Genomic DNA, 18042 nt, shown 5'->3' on the forward strand with positions numbered 1-18042 from the left:
TACATGTGCTGGGTGGGAAAGGTGTGTTCTTAAACATGTGCATAGTACAATAGAAATCCCAATCCACAGATGAGGGAAGACGGGGACAAGTAAGTAAGGGGACCTGTTCGAGGCCACACAGCTCTGGAGGAGATGGAAGAGAGTTGGTGTCTAGGCCTCCTTGATTGTCATTTGATTTTCTTTTCTCAGGGATGTTCACTGTGGGCTTCCTTTTGGAGGTAAAGACATTGGTTTGTAATAGTCTTGGTTTGCTTTTTTTTTATTATATATTATATCATACATGATACATCAAAGACAGCAGAGAAAATGGTTCACAAAGCTGAACAGTTTTTCAAAGGTTTATGATCTTGAGAAAATATCTGTGAAGGTAGATTGCACGACGATTTGAAAAATCTAGATATCTGATGCCTTGTCTGTTTGCATTACCTACGAATGGCAAATGTGAAATAGAAAATGAAAATCTGTTCCAAAATAACAATGATGAATTTTAAATATTTAAATATGGATTTCCCTGTTAGTTTGCAGAAAAGAGAAGGAAGGTGAGAACTAAAAATAATTATTAGGATACAACAAGAACAAGACTGCATTTCTTCTCGCCTTTTACCAACATAGGAATTCATTGTTAGAATATCTTAGAAAATAGTTCTGACTAAAATGTAGTAAAATATGTGGTTTGCGCAACCCATAGGAATCTACCTTTTGTTTCTACCTGAGTTTTGCTTCTTGTCATTCTATACTTTCAAATGGAAATTAAGTATATTCTCTGCTTGGTCTCTAAGCCTTAGATGGAGATAAAGTTGTTTGGATACTATTGACTGAATTGCTTAAGGAAGAAGAGATAAAAACTATGCCCAGACCCAGGGCCTGATGCGTAATAGACTGACACTAACTAATGTATTTATATTTCTGTGGAGCAGCCAGGAGAGGGGCTTTTGTTTGGCTCAGTTTTTCCTGATTTGGGTAGACTCCTTGTGGTAAGATCGTGAAGTGAAGGGACTGATCAATAGTGTGTGCTTATTCTAGGCTGTTTATCTTTTCCTCTCCAATCCTTTATAATTGAGATTCTTGAAAGTGTGTGTTCACTATTACTCATGGGTGCTCATTTTCTATGATTATCTTATTCTCTTTTCTTTCCAAGTGAGAAAACTATGTGACAGGGGAAGGCTTTGTGGATGTCTTGAGCCGTGTGTTTTGGAAGTTCTTTTACAAGTTTAGTGCAATAGATATTATTTTAAACTGACTGAAGTGGATTCAAGTGGAATCTTAGGTCTTTGACTTGTACAGGTGACACCTGGGTCCCAAGGGGAACATATTCACCCCTACACACCTAGTACATCCCTGGTCATTCACAAAGCAGTCAGCTCAGTGAACACTGCGTTTTGAAAACAAGAAATATGGTTAGTGAGAAATCAGGGGGCTGATTCTATGCCTGTTGTACATGTATCTCTGTGGGCACAGGAGATAAACTGACACATGAATGTGAGTCTAAAAATGTTTTAAAATCTACCTCAGAGTAACCCAGTGGTTCCTAAATAGAGCAAATAAGTGTCCAAAGGAAAATAAGAAAAATCCGGGAAATAAAAGCTCACTTCTAGGCAATGTGGTGACTTAAGATCCACCAGTAAAGAATTGACTATGAATCTTGTCTTTAAAAAAGCCATTTCACAGGAGTAATAAACTGGTTCTGTTACAGAATGATAATGCAAAGAAATGGAATATAGTGTAGGACTCTCTGCGAGTGTAAAATTGGGATGCATTCATTGAGGATATTATATGCATTGAGTACACTAAACAATTTTGATTTTTTAGTATAAATATTCCTGATTAAAATAAGAAGTAAACTTGGGGGGCGATAAATCTTTTTTACAGTTGAATTTATTAATACCTTTAGAATTTTAGTTTATTCAGAAATCAAGATGCTAATCTTATGAACCAAAGATGTTTTTCAGTCTTTCTGATACAGTATTAGCTTCTACACTTCTTTGATTGTATTTTAGAAAAAAATCATGTTTCTTTGCAAAATGTCCTTTTATTTATTTTTTAAATTGTAAACTGATTACACGTCTCATTTTAGATTGAACAGACAAATCTTTTTTTCCCCCCGGGGTGTCTACAGAATGCTTGGATTTTCTTCTACATCTCAAAGCTCTTTTAATTCACTGCTCACAACCAAATTTACATCTTAATTGCAGAGTTCACATTTAACAATATAGACAGCATAATGCCACTGGTAATTAAGCTTTTACTACCTGCTTTTATACAGTATTCTCAAGCATAGTTTTTTTTTTATTTTTTTGGCTATGTGAGTTCTGATCTAGAAACTTGTGTTTCTAGACCACAAATAAAAAGGAGTCAGTCCCAAATTTAAGATATAGCTAAATACATGGCAAAGGAATTGCTTTTTTTTTCCCCCTGTGGGGGGACCAAATCATGTCTGTCATTTTTATATTCTGAATTCTAATGTGGCTGTTCTATTTTAGTTTTATGTTTTTTTAAAGGCGTAGAAAATTTGAGAGGGTTGAGAGTTGAGTTCTGATTTAGTGAATTTAACACATGCAGAATATCTGAACTGATTTATTTTGATCTTGAAGCTTATACTATTTCCACCATGGAAGACTTAAGACGCAAAAGGTTGGTAAGTGGTGGCGCTGAATTATATCAGAATTTCGGGTCTTCTACTCTCCATAAGGTAGCACTTATCTCTTTGCTATAAATAGTTGGTGTCTATTTCAATGTACATTTGCTAGTACATAAAATCCTATGGTTTAAAATAGAACCTGAGCATACTCTGTTATATGGAAATTAAAAACATGATATACACAATTATAAGAGAGAGGCACTGTTTTCCTCTTAAATGCTTTTGTTTCTTTTCACGCTTTTGGTTGACAACTCATAGTTTTATAAATTATTATCTGTCTGAAACTCTTACAGTGACTAAGCTCTATGATGACTTACAAATTGTTTCTGTGGGTGGATTTTAAAAGCCTGTAGCGTGCATTATTTATAGAAACAATGTTGGTTCTATATTATTTGAAAGCTGAATATTTTGGGTAAAATCATGGATATTAGTATATGTCTCCTGGTTTAAAAGCTTATATTGAAATAGATATATAAGTAAGTAAGAACATTTTTTAGTGTACTGTGCAGTGATCCTCTGACTACAGGAACTGCAGCCTTTATTTTGTCAAAATGCACTGAGATACATTTAGTCTACTATTGACCCTCGAACCCTCAGTCTCCCTTTCCAGACCGGTGAAGCCAGTTTGTCCTGCAGTTGCTTACCTTTGTTTGAAAGGCTATGATATATATCATATCGTGTGTGTGTGTGTGTGTGTGTGTGTGTGTGTGTGAGAGAGAGAGAGAGAGAGAGAGAGAGAGAGAGAGAGAGAGAGAGAGAGAGAGAGAGAGAAGAAACACAGAAACACACATGCCAGGAGCAGGTATAGAAATGTTTACACATAGAATTTGCATGGACATTCTCTGAAATCCTACGTGAGACAAGGATCCCAGTTAAAATGCTAGAACACTTTAGAAGAATGGCTTTTATTTTTCAAACGCCCATCATACTTCAGGACAGCAGGAAAAGGTATGGTTAGAAATAAATGAGAAAGTATATTATCAAAAGCAGCACCCCCCAGCCCCCCTCCCCGCGCTGGAATAAGACACAGACAACCGCAGGACAAACTTAATTCTCTACCTTGCGCAGAGTCCTTCCCCACATTAACTGAGAGAGTCTGCCTGAGTTCTTCTTTCCAAAGCAAAATAGATCTTAGGTTAGAAAACCAAAGGCAAATCCCTCCAGTGTTTTGAGAGTTAAGTTAGTTATGTTTCTTTTGTAGCTTCTCAAGAAAGAAAGAAAAAGAAAGAAAGAAAGAAAAGAAGCCAAAGGAAAGAAAAAAGAAAAAAAAAAAAAAACACCACAACAAAAACCCCACCCCAACCCGGATCTATGGGGAGCGCTCCCCTTCCCGTCAGCTCGCTCTCTGCCCACTCAGCCCTCAGCCCGCTCCGGCAGGCACCCTGCCTACCTGCCTGGCTGGCTCCGCAGCCTCCCGTCGCCTCCCTCCTGATTGGGCAGAGGCCCCCCAATCGGCTGCGCGCCTGGGCCGGTGGGACTGCATATGTAAAGCCCTACTTCATATTAATAAGCTCCAATCGGGGCTCTAAGTCCTTGATTAGGAGAGTGTGAGAGCTTTGGTCCCAACTGGCTGTGCCTGTAGGCTTGTCACCAGGAGAACATTTGCGTTAATTGCTCTGTGCTCGGTCAAGGAAACTTTGATTTATAGCTGGGGTGCACAAATAATGGTTGCCGGTCGCACATGGATTCGGTAGAACTTTGCCTTCCGGAATCTTTTTCCCTGCACTACGAAGAAGAGTAGGTACCTTTTCCTTTCCTTTTTCAAACTCGGCGTCGGGGGTGCGTGTGCGGGGGGGTGGACAGAGTGGGTCTTTGAACACTGGTTCAGGTACTGCCCGGGGTATTTTGTGTGCACTAGGGCTTGTTGGTGTCTGTCTCGTGCCTTTTGTATTGAGGGTGATCTCCTAATTCCGTAAGTCGAGAATTGTTCTCTTACTACAATGTTACCTTTGAGGCAAAGCTCAGTGACTGTCAGTAAAACAGCTGTGTGACAGTCACTTCTTATTCAGGTGCTAAGAATAGGCACTTGGCACAAATGCTTAGTGAACTGTTAAAATGCATCTTTTACTAGGACCCATTTTCCCAAGGAAAGATGTTTTAAAATACAATATTCAAAATGATTTATACTATTGAGTGCCTCTTATGTATTTGCAGTTTGACAGATATTTTCAGCTCCCTGTCATTTCTTACCGGGCAGAGTTAGAGGCAAGATTGCACATTTACTAATTCTCCTTCAGAGAACAATTTAAAAAACTAGCCCTGTGCAGTTCGGAGCTAGAATAATGTTATTTGCATGGTTAGCATTAAGTCAGCACTTAACTGACAAATCAGTCCATTAAGTAACATGAGATTTTCACACGTTATAAATATTTAAGGGGGTGAAAAACTAAAGAAGAAACAGTAGTGACTTTTAAAATCTCCCCTTTAAATAGACAATGCTTAGACTGTGGAAGTATTTCATGCATTGTGCCCAGAAAACAGAAAAAAAAAAGTACTTTCAGTCTTATATGCAGTTATTTTTTATTTATAAATATGTTTATGCACATAGAATATATATTTAGCTTACTAAAGTCAGAGGGGGGGAGTGAGTGGGGTAGGGGAAGTAAATTAGGCATTCTTGTGTAAATGAGTAGGTCATAAACTTAATTTCAACCCACTCTTAGGATAAAATATTAGTGTATCACGGTGACTGTCACTGGTTTTTCTTTCTGTTGAGTCAGTTATACTGTGTTGCTTTCACATTATAGTGATAGCAACTGTTAAAATTCTGAAAAGAGTGCTCTTGGCAAACATTTATCTCTATAGATTGAGAAGAAAATATTAAAAGTCTTGAGGATGAGGCAGTGCATTATAGGTGGCTGTCCACTAGCTGTCCTTAGTGATTGCATATTGCATGGCTCTGTAATTAAGTGAGAGATGAAAAGTGACTTGCAGTGTCAGGACTGCTTGTGCATTTTGAGTGTGAGTGTGTGTGTGTAAATATATACACACTCATACACACACCCACATATCCATATCCACACTCACATGGGGGTGGAAGGATAGTAGCCAAGAGATTAATTTAGCAGGAACTGAGACTATAAGACTGCGTTACATCTGATTGAAACTGACCAGTGAAGAAAACATTCTTAAAATGAGCGGAAAAAAAATGAAAAATAAACAAAGGTAGAACTGCCCACTCCAGTGTACTTGGAAGGTTAGTGCACCTGGGGCTTGTAGAGCTGGAGAATTTTAAAATGTCTTCGAGTCAGGAGGAATACCTCATCCAAGCTCAGCCAGATTTTCAACTTTCTCCTATAAATAAATAAACAAAAACTTTAAAAATCCCCCAGCGGGTCCCTTTTAAAGTAGTTTCCTTGAATTTAACTTCTTATAGCTAATTTGAATAATTAGTTTAGATAAGCCTCTTAAAGCAGATACGTTTAAATGAAATCAGGGCACATGTCCTTTTGGCTTTGGCGCAAGATTCAAACTAGCTTTCTTTTTGGTTCAATTAAAAGTCATCTTTTAAAAATACGGATTTATTGTCTGGATGCAGTTCTGATGGTTACGTGGTTCACTGGACAGACAGAAAGATACAATGCTAAGCAACGCATCTGCCTCTCTGTCTCAATTAATAAACCACAGAATTTATACATGCTATTAATATTCATAGTAATTGTGCTGGGTTAAACCCCATCACGTGTGTGTATACATAGAAATGAAACCAGAGTTATGCAGTTTCAGGGGGAAAATAGTGGACAATTTCTGCACTGGAGGCTGTTAAAAAGATTCAGATAATTTATTGACCACCATTAAGAGGGCTTAAAATGTTAGCCTCTAACTCTGTATCTTTTTTTATTTTAGGAAATGTGCCAGTACATTAAAGAACATAACACTTGAAAGCTTGTTTCACATTTAATAGCAGTAATAGCTGATAGCATAAATAGATGAAAATAATATATCTGCTCATTTTGACATATGTGTCTGTCTAATCATTCTAAATGAGTGTGCTCATCACATGAATCCCTTTCAACCTCTGATTAAAATGTAACATTGACTACAGGATTATAGAGCGGACTTAATTTTACTGACTGTTTTAACAGTTGTCACAGCTGTTGGGAGAAGGAAAGGCAATTGAAACACTCCAAAACAGACAAGGCGAGGAGAGAACAGCTTAGTAAATTTCAGCCTGATCATTGAAATCCAGACATGCAACGTTTAACAGTTCAGGGTTTTCAGATTCCTGCTCGGAGCTGCGCAAGTTTTATTTTGTATGAATCACTCTTTCTGTTTCAGGGTTTTGATTGCTTTTGCCCCTCTGCCTCCACCCTTGTTATTAAAACCTAAAGTAAATTGAAATACAACTATCCGACAGTGATCTTATCAAGTCAAAATATAAGGGATAAATACAGACAGGAAAGAAAAATTTACAAGACAGCCTAAACCACAGTGGACACTTCTCTTTTAAGGAAAGATAGGAGCCTGCCCAAGTCACACAGAGATGTGGTACGATTTGAGAACTATGAATGGACACTTTAAATTTATTTTTTCTGAGAAAGAATACTTAAACTCCAGACTTGGAGCTCGTACTGCTTTTCTTCCTGTTTCTTCTTTCTGTATCTGTTGGAAACACCTGCAGCCTTAAAGGTAGGTGGGGAAGGTGGGGTTTTCAGATGATTTCTCTGTAAATTACTGGAAGTGACAACCGGCACCAATTAGGGGTGAGCTTTCCTGAGCTGCAGAATCTCATAATCTTGCACATTCTATCACTAAACCGAACCGAGCAATTCTATTTTTCCAAGAATTCAATAATCACAATATGTGTCCCAAACTATATATAGTTTGAACTAGCCAAATGATGTGTATTATGTAACATAGGGTGTTTTTTTTTCCTCCTGAAAGTGAGCAGTAAAAAGTGTTCCTGAGTTAATAGAATGAATGTTGAATGGAGTGGTAAGTGGTGGGCACCTAGGTCTCCCTAGCCCTTTGTTGAGGTGTTTACGTATTACCCTAGACACATTGAGTGGCAAATTTAAAAATCCTCCTTTTCCACACACACTTGGAAAACAGCTTTTCGTTTCCTGGGTAGAGGCAAGGGTGCTGGCTGGTTCTTCTTATAGTGATGGTTTCTCATCTTAATGTGTTTATGGCACTGCTGCTTTATTTACTGAGCCTAGAGTGTTGCAGCGGTAATTAACCCATGTTATTAGCAAAGCCCTAGTGGATATCCATTAATTCTCTTGCATGGATGATCATTTTTCTGGTGTTTTTTTCTCCCAATGAGATATCATTGTTATATATATATATATATATATATATATATATATATATATATATATTTAATGTGTATGTATATATATATATATATACACATATCAATTCTAACTTGGCGGCCTTTGATATGCTTCTTTGATTTAATCTGGCCTGTAATATATATTGACCATATCATGAAGACTGAATTGTAATTTAGCTCTTAAAAAATGCAAATGGGAGAAAATATTTTTTGTTGCTCTTTTCAAAGTAAAATGATGTGAAATTAAAGCTTGAAAAGGAAATGATGTAGGTGATCAGTTTTAACTCAAATATTTCCAGATATTAGAATTTATGTTGATTTGTGTCTTTGAGGTTTTATAGTTAGGTTTTATTTAGTTAACAACAGTTTTGGCATTTTTGTAAAATATCGAGCCAGCAGAAAAATACTTGTGCTTCCTGTGCTGAGAAAAGATAAGGACCATCTCATTAGCCGGGCCGCACTTTTGCAATTAATTTTAGATACCTGGTGCTATTCATCAAAGAGGGCAGCTAACTTCTCTATGATTCTATTTAACAATACTTTCACAATACCTTACTCCTGCCAGAATTACAGACAAAGAAGAGATGGTTCTTTTGGAAGGTAGGCACAATGCCCAATCTCAAATCTACATCACTTGTGAAAAATTCCTCAACATTTGTTTTCATCCGGTGACTAAACAAAAATTTTTTTTGTTTTACTTGCGAAGTGATGTTCAGCACTGAAGGGTTTTCATTTCTGTTATTTCAAGAAAGAAATCAAAATGCACGTGTGTGACTGATACTTTCATACAAGTAGCAATTAATAGCGATGATTTTTATTAAACCAATTAATAGCAAATAAACTTTCTAGAATCACATATCAAGCAGTTAGGAAAAGGAGGAGAGAATTTGTGGGATTGCAAAGGAACTTTAAAATCATTGCAGCATATAAGCTTTACTTCATAGCAAATTCAAGGGATGGAGAAACAATACAGTGTTGGTCTGTTATAAGTGCATATGATCTTTAGCCCTAACCAGCTCTCTGGAGAAAATCTTTGATTACATTGGTCCAGTTTGTTCTGTTTTTATCTCTTTTGCATCCACTGGCATTGTATTAAATTGTCATTGTCCTAAAGCACATGAGATAGAAATGAATTGCAGTTCTTTGCATTCTCTGACAGTGAAATATTTAGCCTCTCTTTCTCCAATCATACTTACGTGTATATTTGATAGTGCATGGTTGACACCAAGCACTGCCGCTTGACAATCTTACTGGATTTTCAATGTTCAGCCGTTGATTATTATTTCCATAGTCATATAAAGGTGGGTATGCATCATCTACGCTATTATTAATAAGTAAATGCACATATGATACTTTAAAATTCAAAGCAGTTGATCCATGTAGAGCATGTATGTGAAATATGCATATAAGGGGGAAAAGGATATATGTAGAATGTAGGTATGCTCAGATTGTCCATGTGTATTTGTGTAATTAAGTAGATCTCGAGTGCTATGCTAATCAGCTGGCTGTCAGCTAAACTTGCCAAGCGTGATTTTAACCTGGAATTCCTATTTCAGATATTTACCAAGTGTGATTAACACTGAATCGATTTAACTACTGTGTATTAGACAGGTAACAGGTAACCTAGTAAATAAAATTGTTTCTGATTTTTTAAAAAATTAAAATTATTTGTATTCATGTATTCAGTACTTAGTAATCATAAATGATTTGTAAAATAGGAAATAAAATACTGATATTAAGTGCATAATTTAATGGGTTAGGCCCATATCCAAGAAAATAATTTGAAATAGCTCTTGGCCACATCTTTTCTTATACAGTTGGGCCTGACAAATATATCTTAATGCAAAGCATGATAGCATTCAAAAATGCAAAACATGAATTTGATTTATTTACGCTAAATAAATATGCCATTTGCTTATTTTTTCAAAAAGCATCTATATATAAAATTAATAACTATCGATTATATTTTTAAAAGATATATCACAGATTTCAGAATGATTTAATTTTATTGTAAGAGGTAAGTTTATAGGTCTATGATTTTTACTATAGTAAGTCTGGATGAGTGTTCAAAGAAAATACAGAATTATTCTTTCTATTCTTCTAATTCTTGTCCTTATTCATATTCTTGTTTAAATTCCTAAGTTCACCTCCTGCCTTTATTTGTTTAAAGAATACTTTAACAAATTTACTGCTATTGTGTCAAAAGACAAAATCTTGGTTACTGCTTCTTTATACCAATCCATCAGATCAAAGTTAGCCTCCTTATTATCTGAGGGTGGCAAGTGACAGGCTTCTGTCTTTTGAAGGATTTACTTGGACTTTTATCCTTATTCAAGTTCATGTTAGGTTTATTCTTTCTAAATCTAGGAAACCTTAAATAATGAAAAATAATGTCCATTCACTTTTAAGAAACAAATCTTTCCTATTTTGTCTTTCCAGAAGTGCCAGATATTTCTCTTACTCTAGTTTGAACAATATTTCTTAGTATTTTCCAAATGTTTTTATAATCAATAATCCAAAACCATTGAATTGAGAGAGGTTAGATATTGTGTGTTATACAGCTATGTATGCATACATTCATTTCTTCTTATGAGTTTTGAAAAGTATTTTTAAATGTTTGCAAGAGACTTGCTTTTTATGTTTGGATTTTTTCAAATTATAAGGCATTTTAATTTATAGCGATGCATGTATATTTGGTAACCTACCAAGGCAAAGCAATGAAAGAAAAAGTATATTTTTTTAAAAATTGGCTCCTCACTGGCCAATTAAAGTCCATTTTAGTATACTGGCATATATGCATTTGACTATAGATAAATAAAACACAGTGCTACCTATTAGAAATACAATGTATGGCTATCTGAAATCCCTTCATAAGATATAGCAAATAAAAATATTAGCTTATAGTATTTAAAATATATTAAATACTTGTGAGAGTGTTAAGATTCCTGGGGAATCTACTTAAAATTAGGTTACATTATAAGAAAAAATAACTTGAAAGTAAATTTCCATTTTACTAATAAAAAGCAGTTTTTGTCATAAACATTTCTTGGTGCCTTCTTATATTGCAATATTGTGTCACTATATATAGTGAAACAAAATCAGATATATACTTTTCATCATTTTGATTGGAAGTACACATTATGTGTAATATGCTTTGGCAGTTCTTGCCTAGCCAAAGAAAACAAATTAATTTTGGGCATACTGAGGGCTGTCAGGCATATAACAGTCAGTCGTCAGTTGAACTTTGTTTCGTCAAACACCTTCTCCTCAAACAGTTGGTTAAGATGGTACTAAAAATGGGAAGCTCCTAATAAATTCTCACATTATATCAGAGATCGATGGCTAGTATAAGTGTAATGCAAACCAGCTTGCTTTCTTACTTTTCCAAAACTAACTGCAAGAATACAAATAGCGTAGAAAATAATGAGTTTTCTATAACTGGGGCTCATTCAAATCTTTCTCCCACCTTGGAAATAAAATGGGTTGTTAACACAAAGTCTCTGGCTTGGTAAACCTCAAACCACAGTTGCTCTCACTTGTGAAACATACTTAAGGTGGACAACCCACTCTTAACATACAACGTCCTTTTTGCTGTATTTTGCATATATTTTCTATGCAAGGAAAAAAAAATCTTGTGCTTTCTTTTTGTATGGCTTATTCGGTATGCCAAAAAAGAAAGAAGTTTAAAAGAATCAAAACTAAATCAAGGATTTATGTGCATAAAATAGGCAGGAACGTACTACATTTTTTCCTCTCTGATCAGAATATTTTGGCAAACAATAATTCTTTTTACATCTACTCTAGAAAGATTTCACTCATATTTAGTGGCTTTTGAGAATTTAAACAAAGGGCTTATTAAATATATTATCTTCCCTATTATTACATACCATGTGAGGTATACTTTTCAAGGCAGTTAATATGCAATAATTTAAGGATACACTTTGCTTTGAAAATAATTGTAAAAGCCTATTACTCATGTATCCAAAATTTTATCCCAAATTAGCAAACATAGCAGGTCACATAAAAATTTATGGAGGCTGTGGCACTTATATAAGAAAAAAAATGTGAGGTTGCTTGGTTCATTACCCTTTGCCCCTCATAATTTCAAATTATTGTAGTATTTTAACTTCTCGAAAAATGTAAGGTGAGCATGTTAAATTGCATTCATTTTTCCATAAATAGACTATGATAATGATGACGTCTTTATGGTCATTAATCTGTTAAAATAGATCAGATATTTTAAGGAGGGTTAGTTTAACTGTAACCCACTGCTCATCATCAAAGGAAGAGAAAGGTGTATATGGTTGATGAGAACCTGTCTTTTTCCTATGAGACAGTGACTGTATACAGTTGGTGCTGGGTCCTGTGAAATGACAGAAGCATCCCTTTTATCCATAGACTTGAATGAGACCTGCCTCATCAGTCATGGGATCATAGTGTCACAGATGGGAAAGCAGCCGTCAGCTGATTGTACTGAACTACACACTTGGCTAATTCATCTTATTGCTCTGCACATCTAAAGGAAGGCTCACTCTGTTCTTGGAGTCTAGACAGCATCAGGAGTTGGGCTCAGGTGGGAGCATGTGGCCGCCTTTTCCTGTTCTCTCCTAGCCATTCAGCAAAGGGAGGTGAGGAACAAATGGGCAATTTATGCACAAAAGCTCCAGCAGAGAATTCTTTCCTAGGGTCAGGAATTCATTGCTCCCTAGTCATTCAAGTAAATTTCAGATTTCCCTTATGTTCTAGAAATGTCATTGTCTTTCATGCTCCAACGTACTGCCCATAGACGAGGGATGTCTCCCAATTCCTATGGACTATGAACTGGTTTAAGCATTGTTTTTCATAGAAATGGAGAAGAATCATCTGTTTACATTAATCTGAATGATGATTTTTTTCATACCTTTAGATTAAACTATTCAGTTAAGTCTGAAGAGTAAGAAAAATGATCCGAGGTTAAAAACTCAAATTGTATTTTTTATTTCTTTATTTTCTTATAGTGAACAAAACTTTAATGTCTAGAACATTTATGAGGGTTTTAATGATTGGAAAATCTATCCTGAGAATGTGGTCACCATATGTGATAGCCTTGCTTTCTATCTTGTCTTCAGTTTATGGGGTAAGTTTGGTGATACTGTCTATTGTCTTCCTTTGCTTGTGTTATAGAATCTCTGTGACTCCACAGAGAGCATACCTAAATGGTGGGGCTATGCCTGCTCGGTTCTAAAAGAGTTCCCTGAACTCTTTCCACTCTTCAACCCCAGTGATTTATTCCTTTTCAATTTGTTGATATTAATCTGTTTTGCTAAAGGATCATTTACTTTGGTAAAAAGGTAAGTGCGTGATATTCACCCATATTTGCACATACAGTACACTTTATTTTCCCTGTGAATTCCAATGAGATTGCCTTCAACTTTCCATATTTGTTTTTCTTTTGTTTCTGTTTGTTATACATTCTAGTTGAGTGCTTTTATAGTTTTTTCTTGCTTGTTGTCAGTCAGGGGATACTTGCAGCTGACATTTTTGTTAAGTTACTGTCACAGCAGCAAAACCTATGGCAAACCGGAATCTGGCTAGAGTGCATACGAGATACAACTTATGTTTGATTGTGTGTAAATACAGTTAGTTAGTTGGGGGTTTATCAGATAGCTTGGCAGAAAGAGAGAGGAGCAGAACAAACTGTTTTCAGTAACAGTGCTGTTCATACACCTGATAAGATTGAGAGAGCTTTTCGAAATGCTGATAGGCTTTGAATAAGAAAAGAATAATCACTTCTCCTGGCACCAGCTTATCGGGAATGAGGTAAAATGCCAACACTTTTACATTAGCAAAAGTAAATGTTTTAGACACTCTGCGCCTTTTTTCATGCAAGCTAAAGAGGAGGGGTGCTTTCGAGTGTTCTATAATGAATAGAAGGATTTATTACCTTGACTAAATTACAGGTGAATATGTTGATAAAGGAACCTTCAGCATCAACAGCAGCATCTCTGATAAGCAGGTACATCTATGTTGTACATTCTCTGGAGAAATTAGGCATTTGCTTTTTCCTCCCCAATTCTATTTAAGCATCATTTCTGATGTGAGAAGATGCAGTTATGTCCTATGTCAATTGAGTCTCCTTGTTTATCCAGAAAATGGGTGACAGGCCCTTGAAACTTAGCTTATCAGACTTAGAAAACGCTGGTGTGTTGCGGTAAAGTAAGTTTGGGCATCAGTGAGTTTATGTCATTGTGCTGATCCAGCAAACTCCTCTAAAAGACATTTATTTTTTTCCAGGAGTGGAATGAGATTAATTATAAATTTAGAATGCTTTAATAAGAAGATAAGTGTATTTGTGTAAACAATACTCCATTTTAAAGCACCTCCCTTAAAGAAAAAGAGAGTATTGGTGTTGCTCTTGCCTCCCTCAATTCTATGATTTTCTCTTCTTTGTAATTTGACGCCTACAAATAATTTGGCGTATTCAGATTTGATAAATGATAGTGCAAGAGCAGATTGATTGATTTTGGATTACTATTGATTACTCTCAATGAGATCACTGTGACACACTTGAATCAATAGTATTCGATTAAGCAAGGAACCACCGCTCTATACATTCAGCAGCAGTGGGGAATTCGGGAACAGAATGTTCACAAGCTGATAAATTGACAAAGCGTTCAGCTTTAAATAGCCCTTTGTTCAGCACGAGTTCCTTAAAATATATTTCATTGGAAAGTTCGTTTTTGCAACTCGGGGCCTTCTGTGGAAGAAAGGTCATCAGTTTAAGGTTTATTAAATTTTAACTAAAAACAACTGGGCTCCATTTAGGTGTAAAATAATTTAAGGACTTACTGCAGGCAACCTTCATGCTTTTGAGCTGTCGCTCAAAGGTTTCATTCTTTTATGAAGATGTCAATTGTAAACATAAAAATGCATCACTGGAAATGGAATGGTTTAAGATTCAAACTGAAATAAAAATTCCTGCCCGAGGAAAGCACTATAATCAAAATAAGGTGGTCTTAACTTTCTCAGAAGTGGGCATGCTTAGGAACAGGCTGGAAGGCAGCAGCAGGTGGAATACCTTGATCAAGCGCAGTTTATTTTTTTCCCCTTATCCGAGGGTGTTCCTCTTGTTGCCAGTATGACATGCAAAACGTTAAATATCATTTGATCTGAAAGCAGCTACTACGGCTGATACACTGACATAATTCTGTCCTGAGCAAGCTTACAAAGTCGTTAGGGAGAAAAAATAAAAACCATCCATGTTTCCAGTCCTTTAGTCAAGGCCCCCAAGGAAACGGTTTTCTATCATATTCTATCCTGAGCAGCCTTGGCACTTGGAAAAAGCCTTTGCTCCTACATTATATGGTATTATTGAGTTGACTCTCCAAAAGGTGAGCAGTAACTTGTAACCACTGCACTGAATATGTGAAGGTTCTTACTAGTAAGACCTCATTGGAAAGGAAAGTTTGACTACTAGGGCCTGTGTACTTAATAGGTTCAAGTAATTTTCAATTTATTTTTTGTGGTGCTAGGGGTTGAATTCAGGGCCTTACACAATGTTAGGCAAGTGCCCTACTACTGAGTTACACCCCCCAACACAGGTTCAAGTCTTACAATATAATTAGAAAAATTCTCTCATTTTGATGCTAACTTATAAAAAAAAAAGAATCTCTCCAAAACTAGAGAGGGGGGTTTCTGAGAAAAAAAATCAATAGAAAAATCAAGTTTAGAATCATGGAATTACTGTCAAAACATCATATTTTTTTTTGCATGAAAGTAAGGTAATGGGATTCTAATTATATTATGTTAGAACATATGAAGTTGCCATTTTTTGTAGGTCAGAAATGGTCAAATATCAGCAATTTCATATGATTCAACCCAATAATTGAATTTATTTCTATACTGTTCATATTCCATAACCAAATTGGAAGCGACAACTAGTTTTTATTTTATCAAGGGCTGCATCAGATTATGGGAGACACATGAATTCCATCTCTAATTATAGCAAATATATTGCTATATCATTTTTAGCAACTTTATCTTTTCCTTTAACATTAGCATGATGCCAAGTACAGTGTCTTGTACACACTGAAGAAAGTGTGCATTTATCTCCGTGTCTGTCCTTTGGGAGCTGAGCTGCCTCTGAGAAGCTGTGCAGTTTCCATCTGCAAGACGGAAGCGAGACCTTGGCAGAGATAAGAGAGTAGCCTCAGCCTATCAGGAAACAGTACTCACCCCCCAAAAAAGCCCCTGGGCCAAGGGTAAATAGCATAAAAGAAAACTGGGGAGAAATGCTAGCACCTCCAAATATGACATGCTTATGTTCATTTGTTAAAAGAAACTTCATATTCTAGTTGGTGCTTTTTGTACTCTTCCCCAGAGAAAGACTAAAGCTGTGTTCAGTTAAATGTAGTCAGTGCTGTGGAGTGGGCTGATGTAGCGCTCCCCAAGTTGGCACTGGAGCACCTGCAATGCTTTCTTGGCCATTGAAGCCAGGAAATGGGCTTCAGGGGATGTAATAAAATGATCCTGGAGCTACCATTCCTCCTTCCCTGTCCTGTGCTGTCCAGTGGGAGCTTTCTGTGCTCACCTGAAGGCAGATGCTGGCTCCCAGTTATGAAGACAATGACTCTGTCTCCAGGTAGGGAAGAGGAGCTCTGGTGGTAAGGTGGGAAATTTCAGCACAAAGTGCACCTTGACTTGGGGTCACATCAGGACTGAGGTTTTTTTTTTTTTTTTTTTTTTTTTTTTTTTTCGCTCTGAATGAGCACAGAACAGCTTAATCTTGTTTCTGAAACGAGGGCCAGCATCATTACTGGAACCTGATTGAGCACGTGCCCATGACTGGCCCCACTGTCTGTCTTGGAGTTTCTCCTTAGTTGTGCATTCCCCCTCGTCTGTGGTACTGAATTTGATTTATTGCTAGTACTAAGATCAAAAAAGAAATAATTCCTTTTGATATTTGCTATTAGATCCATGCAGAGCAGGGGGCACAGGAGCAAAGGGGAGGCGAATAGTCTTAGCATAAATGTTTCTGCCCTGGCCACACTGTGGCCACTGATGGCACACGATGTAAGTGTTCTCTGCCTTGTGGATAGAAAGTTCTATGAATAAAGAGCTGAGCCCTAGAATATTTTAAATTAATAATTATGTTTAAACACAGATTCTTTTGGTAAAGACACAGAGTCACAGCTCACATGTTACACCTGATTAGAATGACAATTTTTTTTTTTTACTGTATTTGCATCAATTTTACTAAAAGTCAGAAAGCTCGGGAATTTAAATAGTCCAGTGAATTCAGTCTGTGTGTGGCAAAAGAGCAATTGATTACATTTTTTTTTTTTTTATTAGTGGCAACTTGGGACATCAGTTCCTTATTTGCAAAAAAGAAAGTCAGGGTTTTGTGACGTCTTCTATCCTGGATTCTAGACCCCGATTCGACTTTGTTTCCAGCTTGGTACAGTAGTAGCTTTTGTCCAGCTTCTCAGTCAGTGGGATTTCTCTGAGCAGCGTGAGCCCCAGACCATCAGCAGGCTGCTAGTCAGCAGCAGGTGTGAACAACATAAAACAGGATTAACACAGGACCAAAGTGTGTACTAAAAACAGAACCCCTGCCTTGCTTTTAAAAGGACTGCAGGACTCAAGACAGAAGCTACTCTGGACCTGTGCACTCCGTGTTTACTAAACAGTGTTCAATGGGCTATGTAAACGGCTCTGTTTAGATGCAGAGGAGGCATGAGAAGGAACATGTTCTCATTTTCTCTTTCTTTAAACTAGAAGCTCGAAACTAATGGATAAAATCCTTCTAGGACTATCTGGGAGGCAGGGAGGGGTAAAATATAACAAAAATCTCCTGGGTTAAACTTACACCAGGATTTCAGGTTCATATTGTAAAGATGCTACCTTTGCTTACAAATTAAAAGTTGATAGCCATCCGATGTACTGCATTTTTCACCTTTAAATAGTATTATTGATTGGAGTATTCTAAGATTTTTTGCATTTAGTTATGTTTAATTATGTTTTTCCCTGAATAGATAAACCCCAAATAAATAAAATAAATAAAATAAGTAAAATAAGTTATTTTATTACAGGTATTACAGGTATTACGTATTACAGGTAATACGTCATCCCCCCCCCTTTTTTTTTTAAA

General features: G+C 36.4%; 1 protein-coding gene across 3 annotated transcripts in view; it reads left to right on the plus strand.

Annotated features, from left to right (window-relative positions):
* The window catches only part of ESRRG (estrogen related receptor gamma), a gene marked incomplete at both ends in the record, with an annotated part of 481788 nt that overhangs the window by 246555 nt on the left and 217191 nt on the right, over positions 1-18042 (plus strand). For 2 of the 3 annotated variants that reach the window (XM_080698936.1, XM_080698937.1), the window contains one exon: positions 4320-4375. The exons of the other annotated variant lie outside the window; for it this stretch is intronic. In XM_080698936.1, the coding sequence (XP_080555062.1) occupies positions 4320-4375 (56 nt within the window). Of the gene's footprint in view, positions 1-4319; positions 4376-18042 lie in introns of those variants that run through there. 3 annotated transcript variants of the gene reach the window in all.

The sequence above is a fragment of the Muscardinus avellanarius genome, assembly GCF_963383645.1.
Source record: "Muscardinus avellanarius genome assembly, chromosome: 7".
In the NCBI taxonomy this organism is placed as follows: domain Eukaryota; kingdom Metazoa; phylum Chordata; class Mammalia; order Rodentia; family Gliridae; genus Muscardinus; species Muscardinus avellanarius.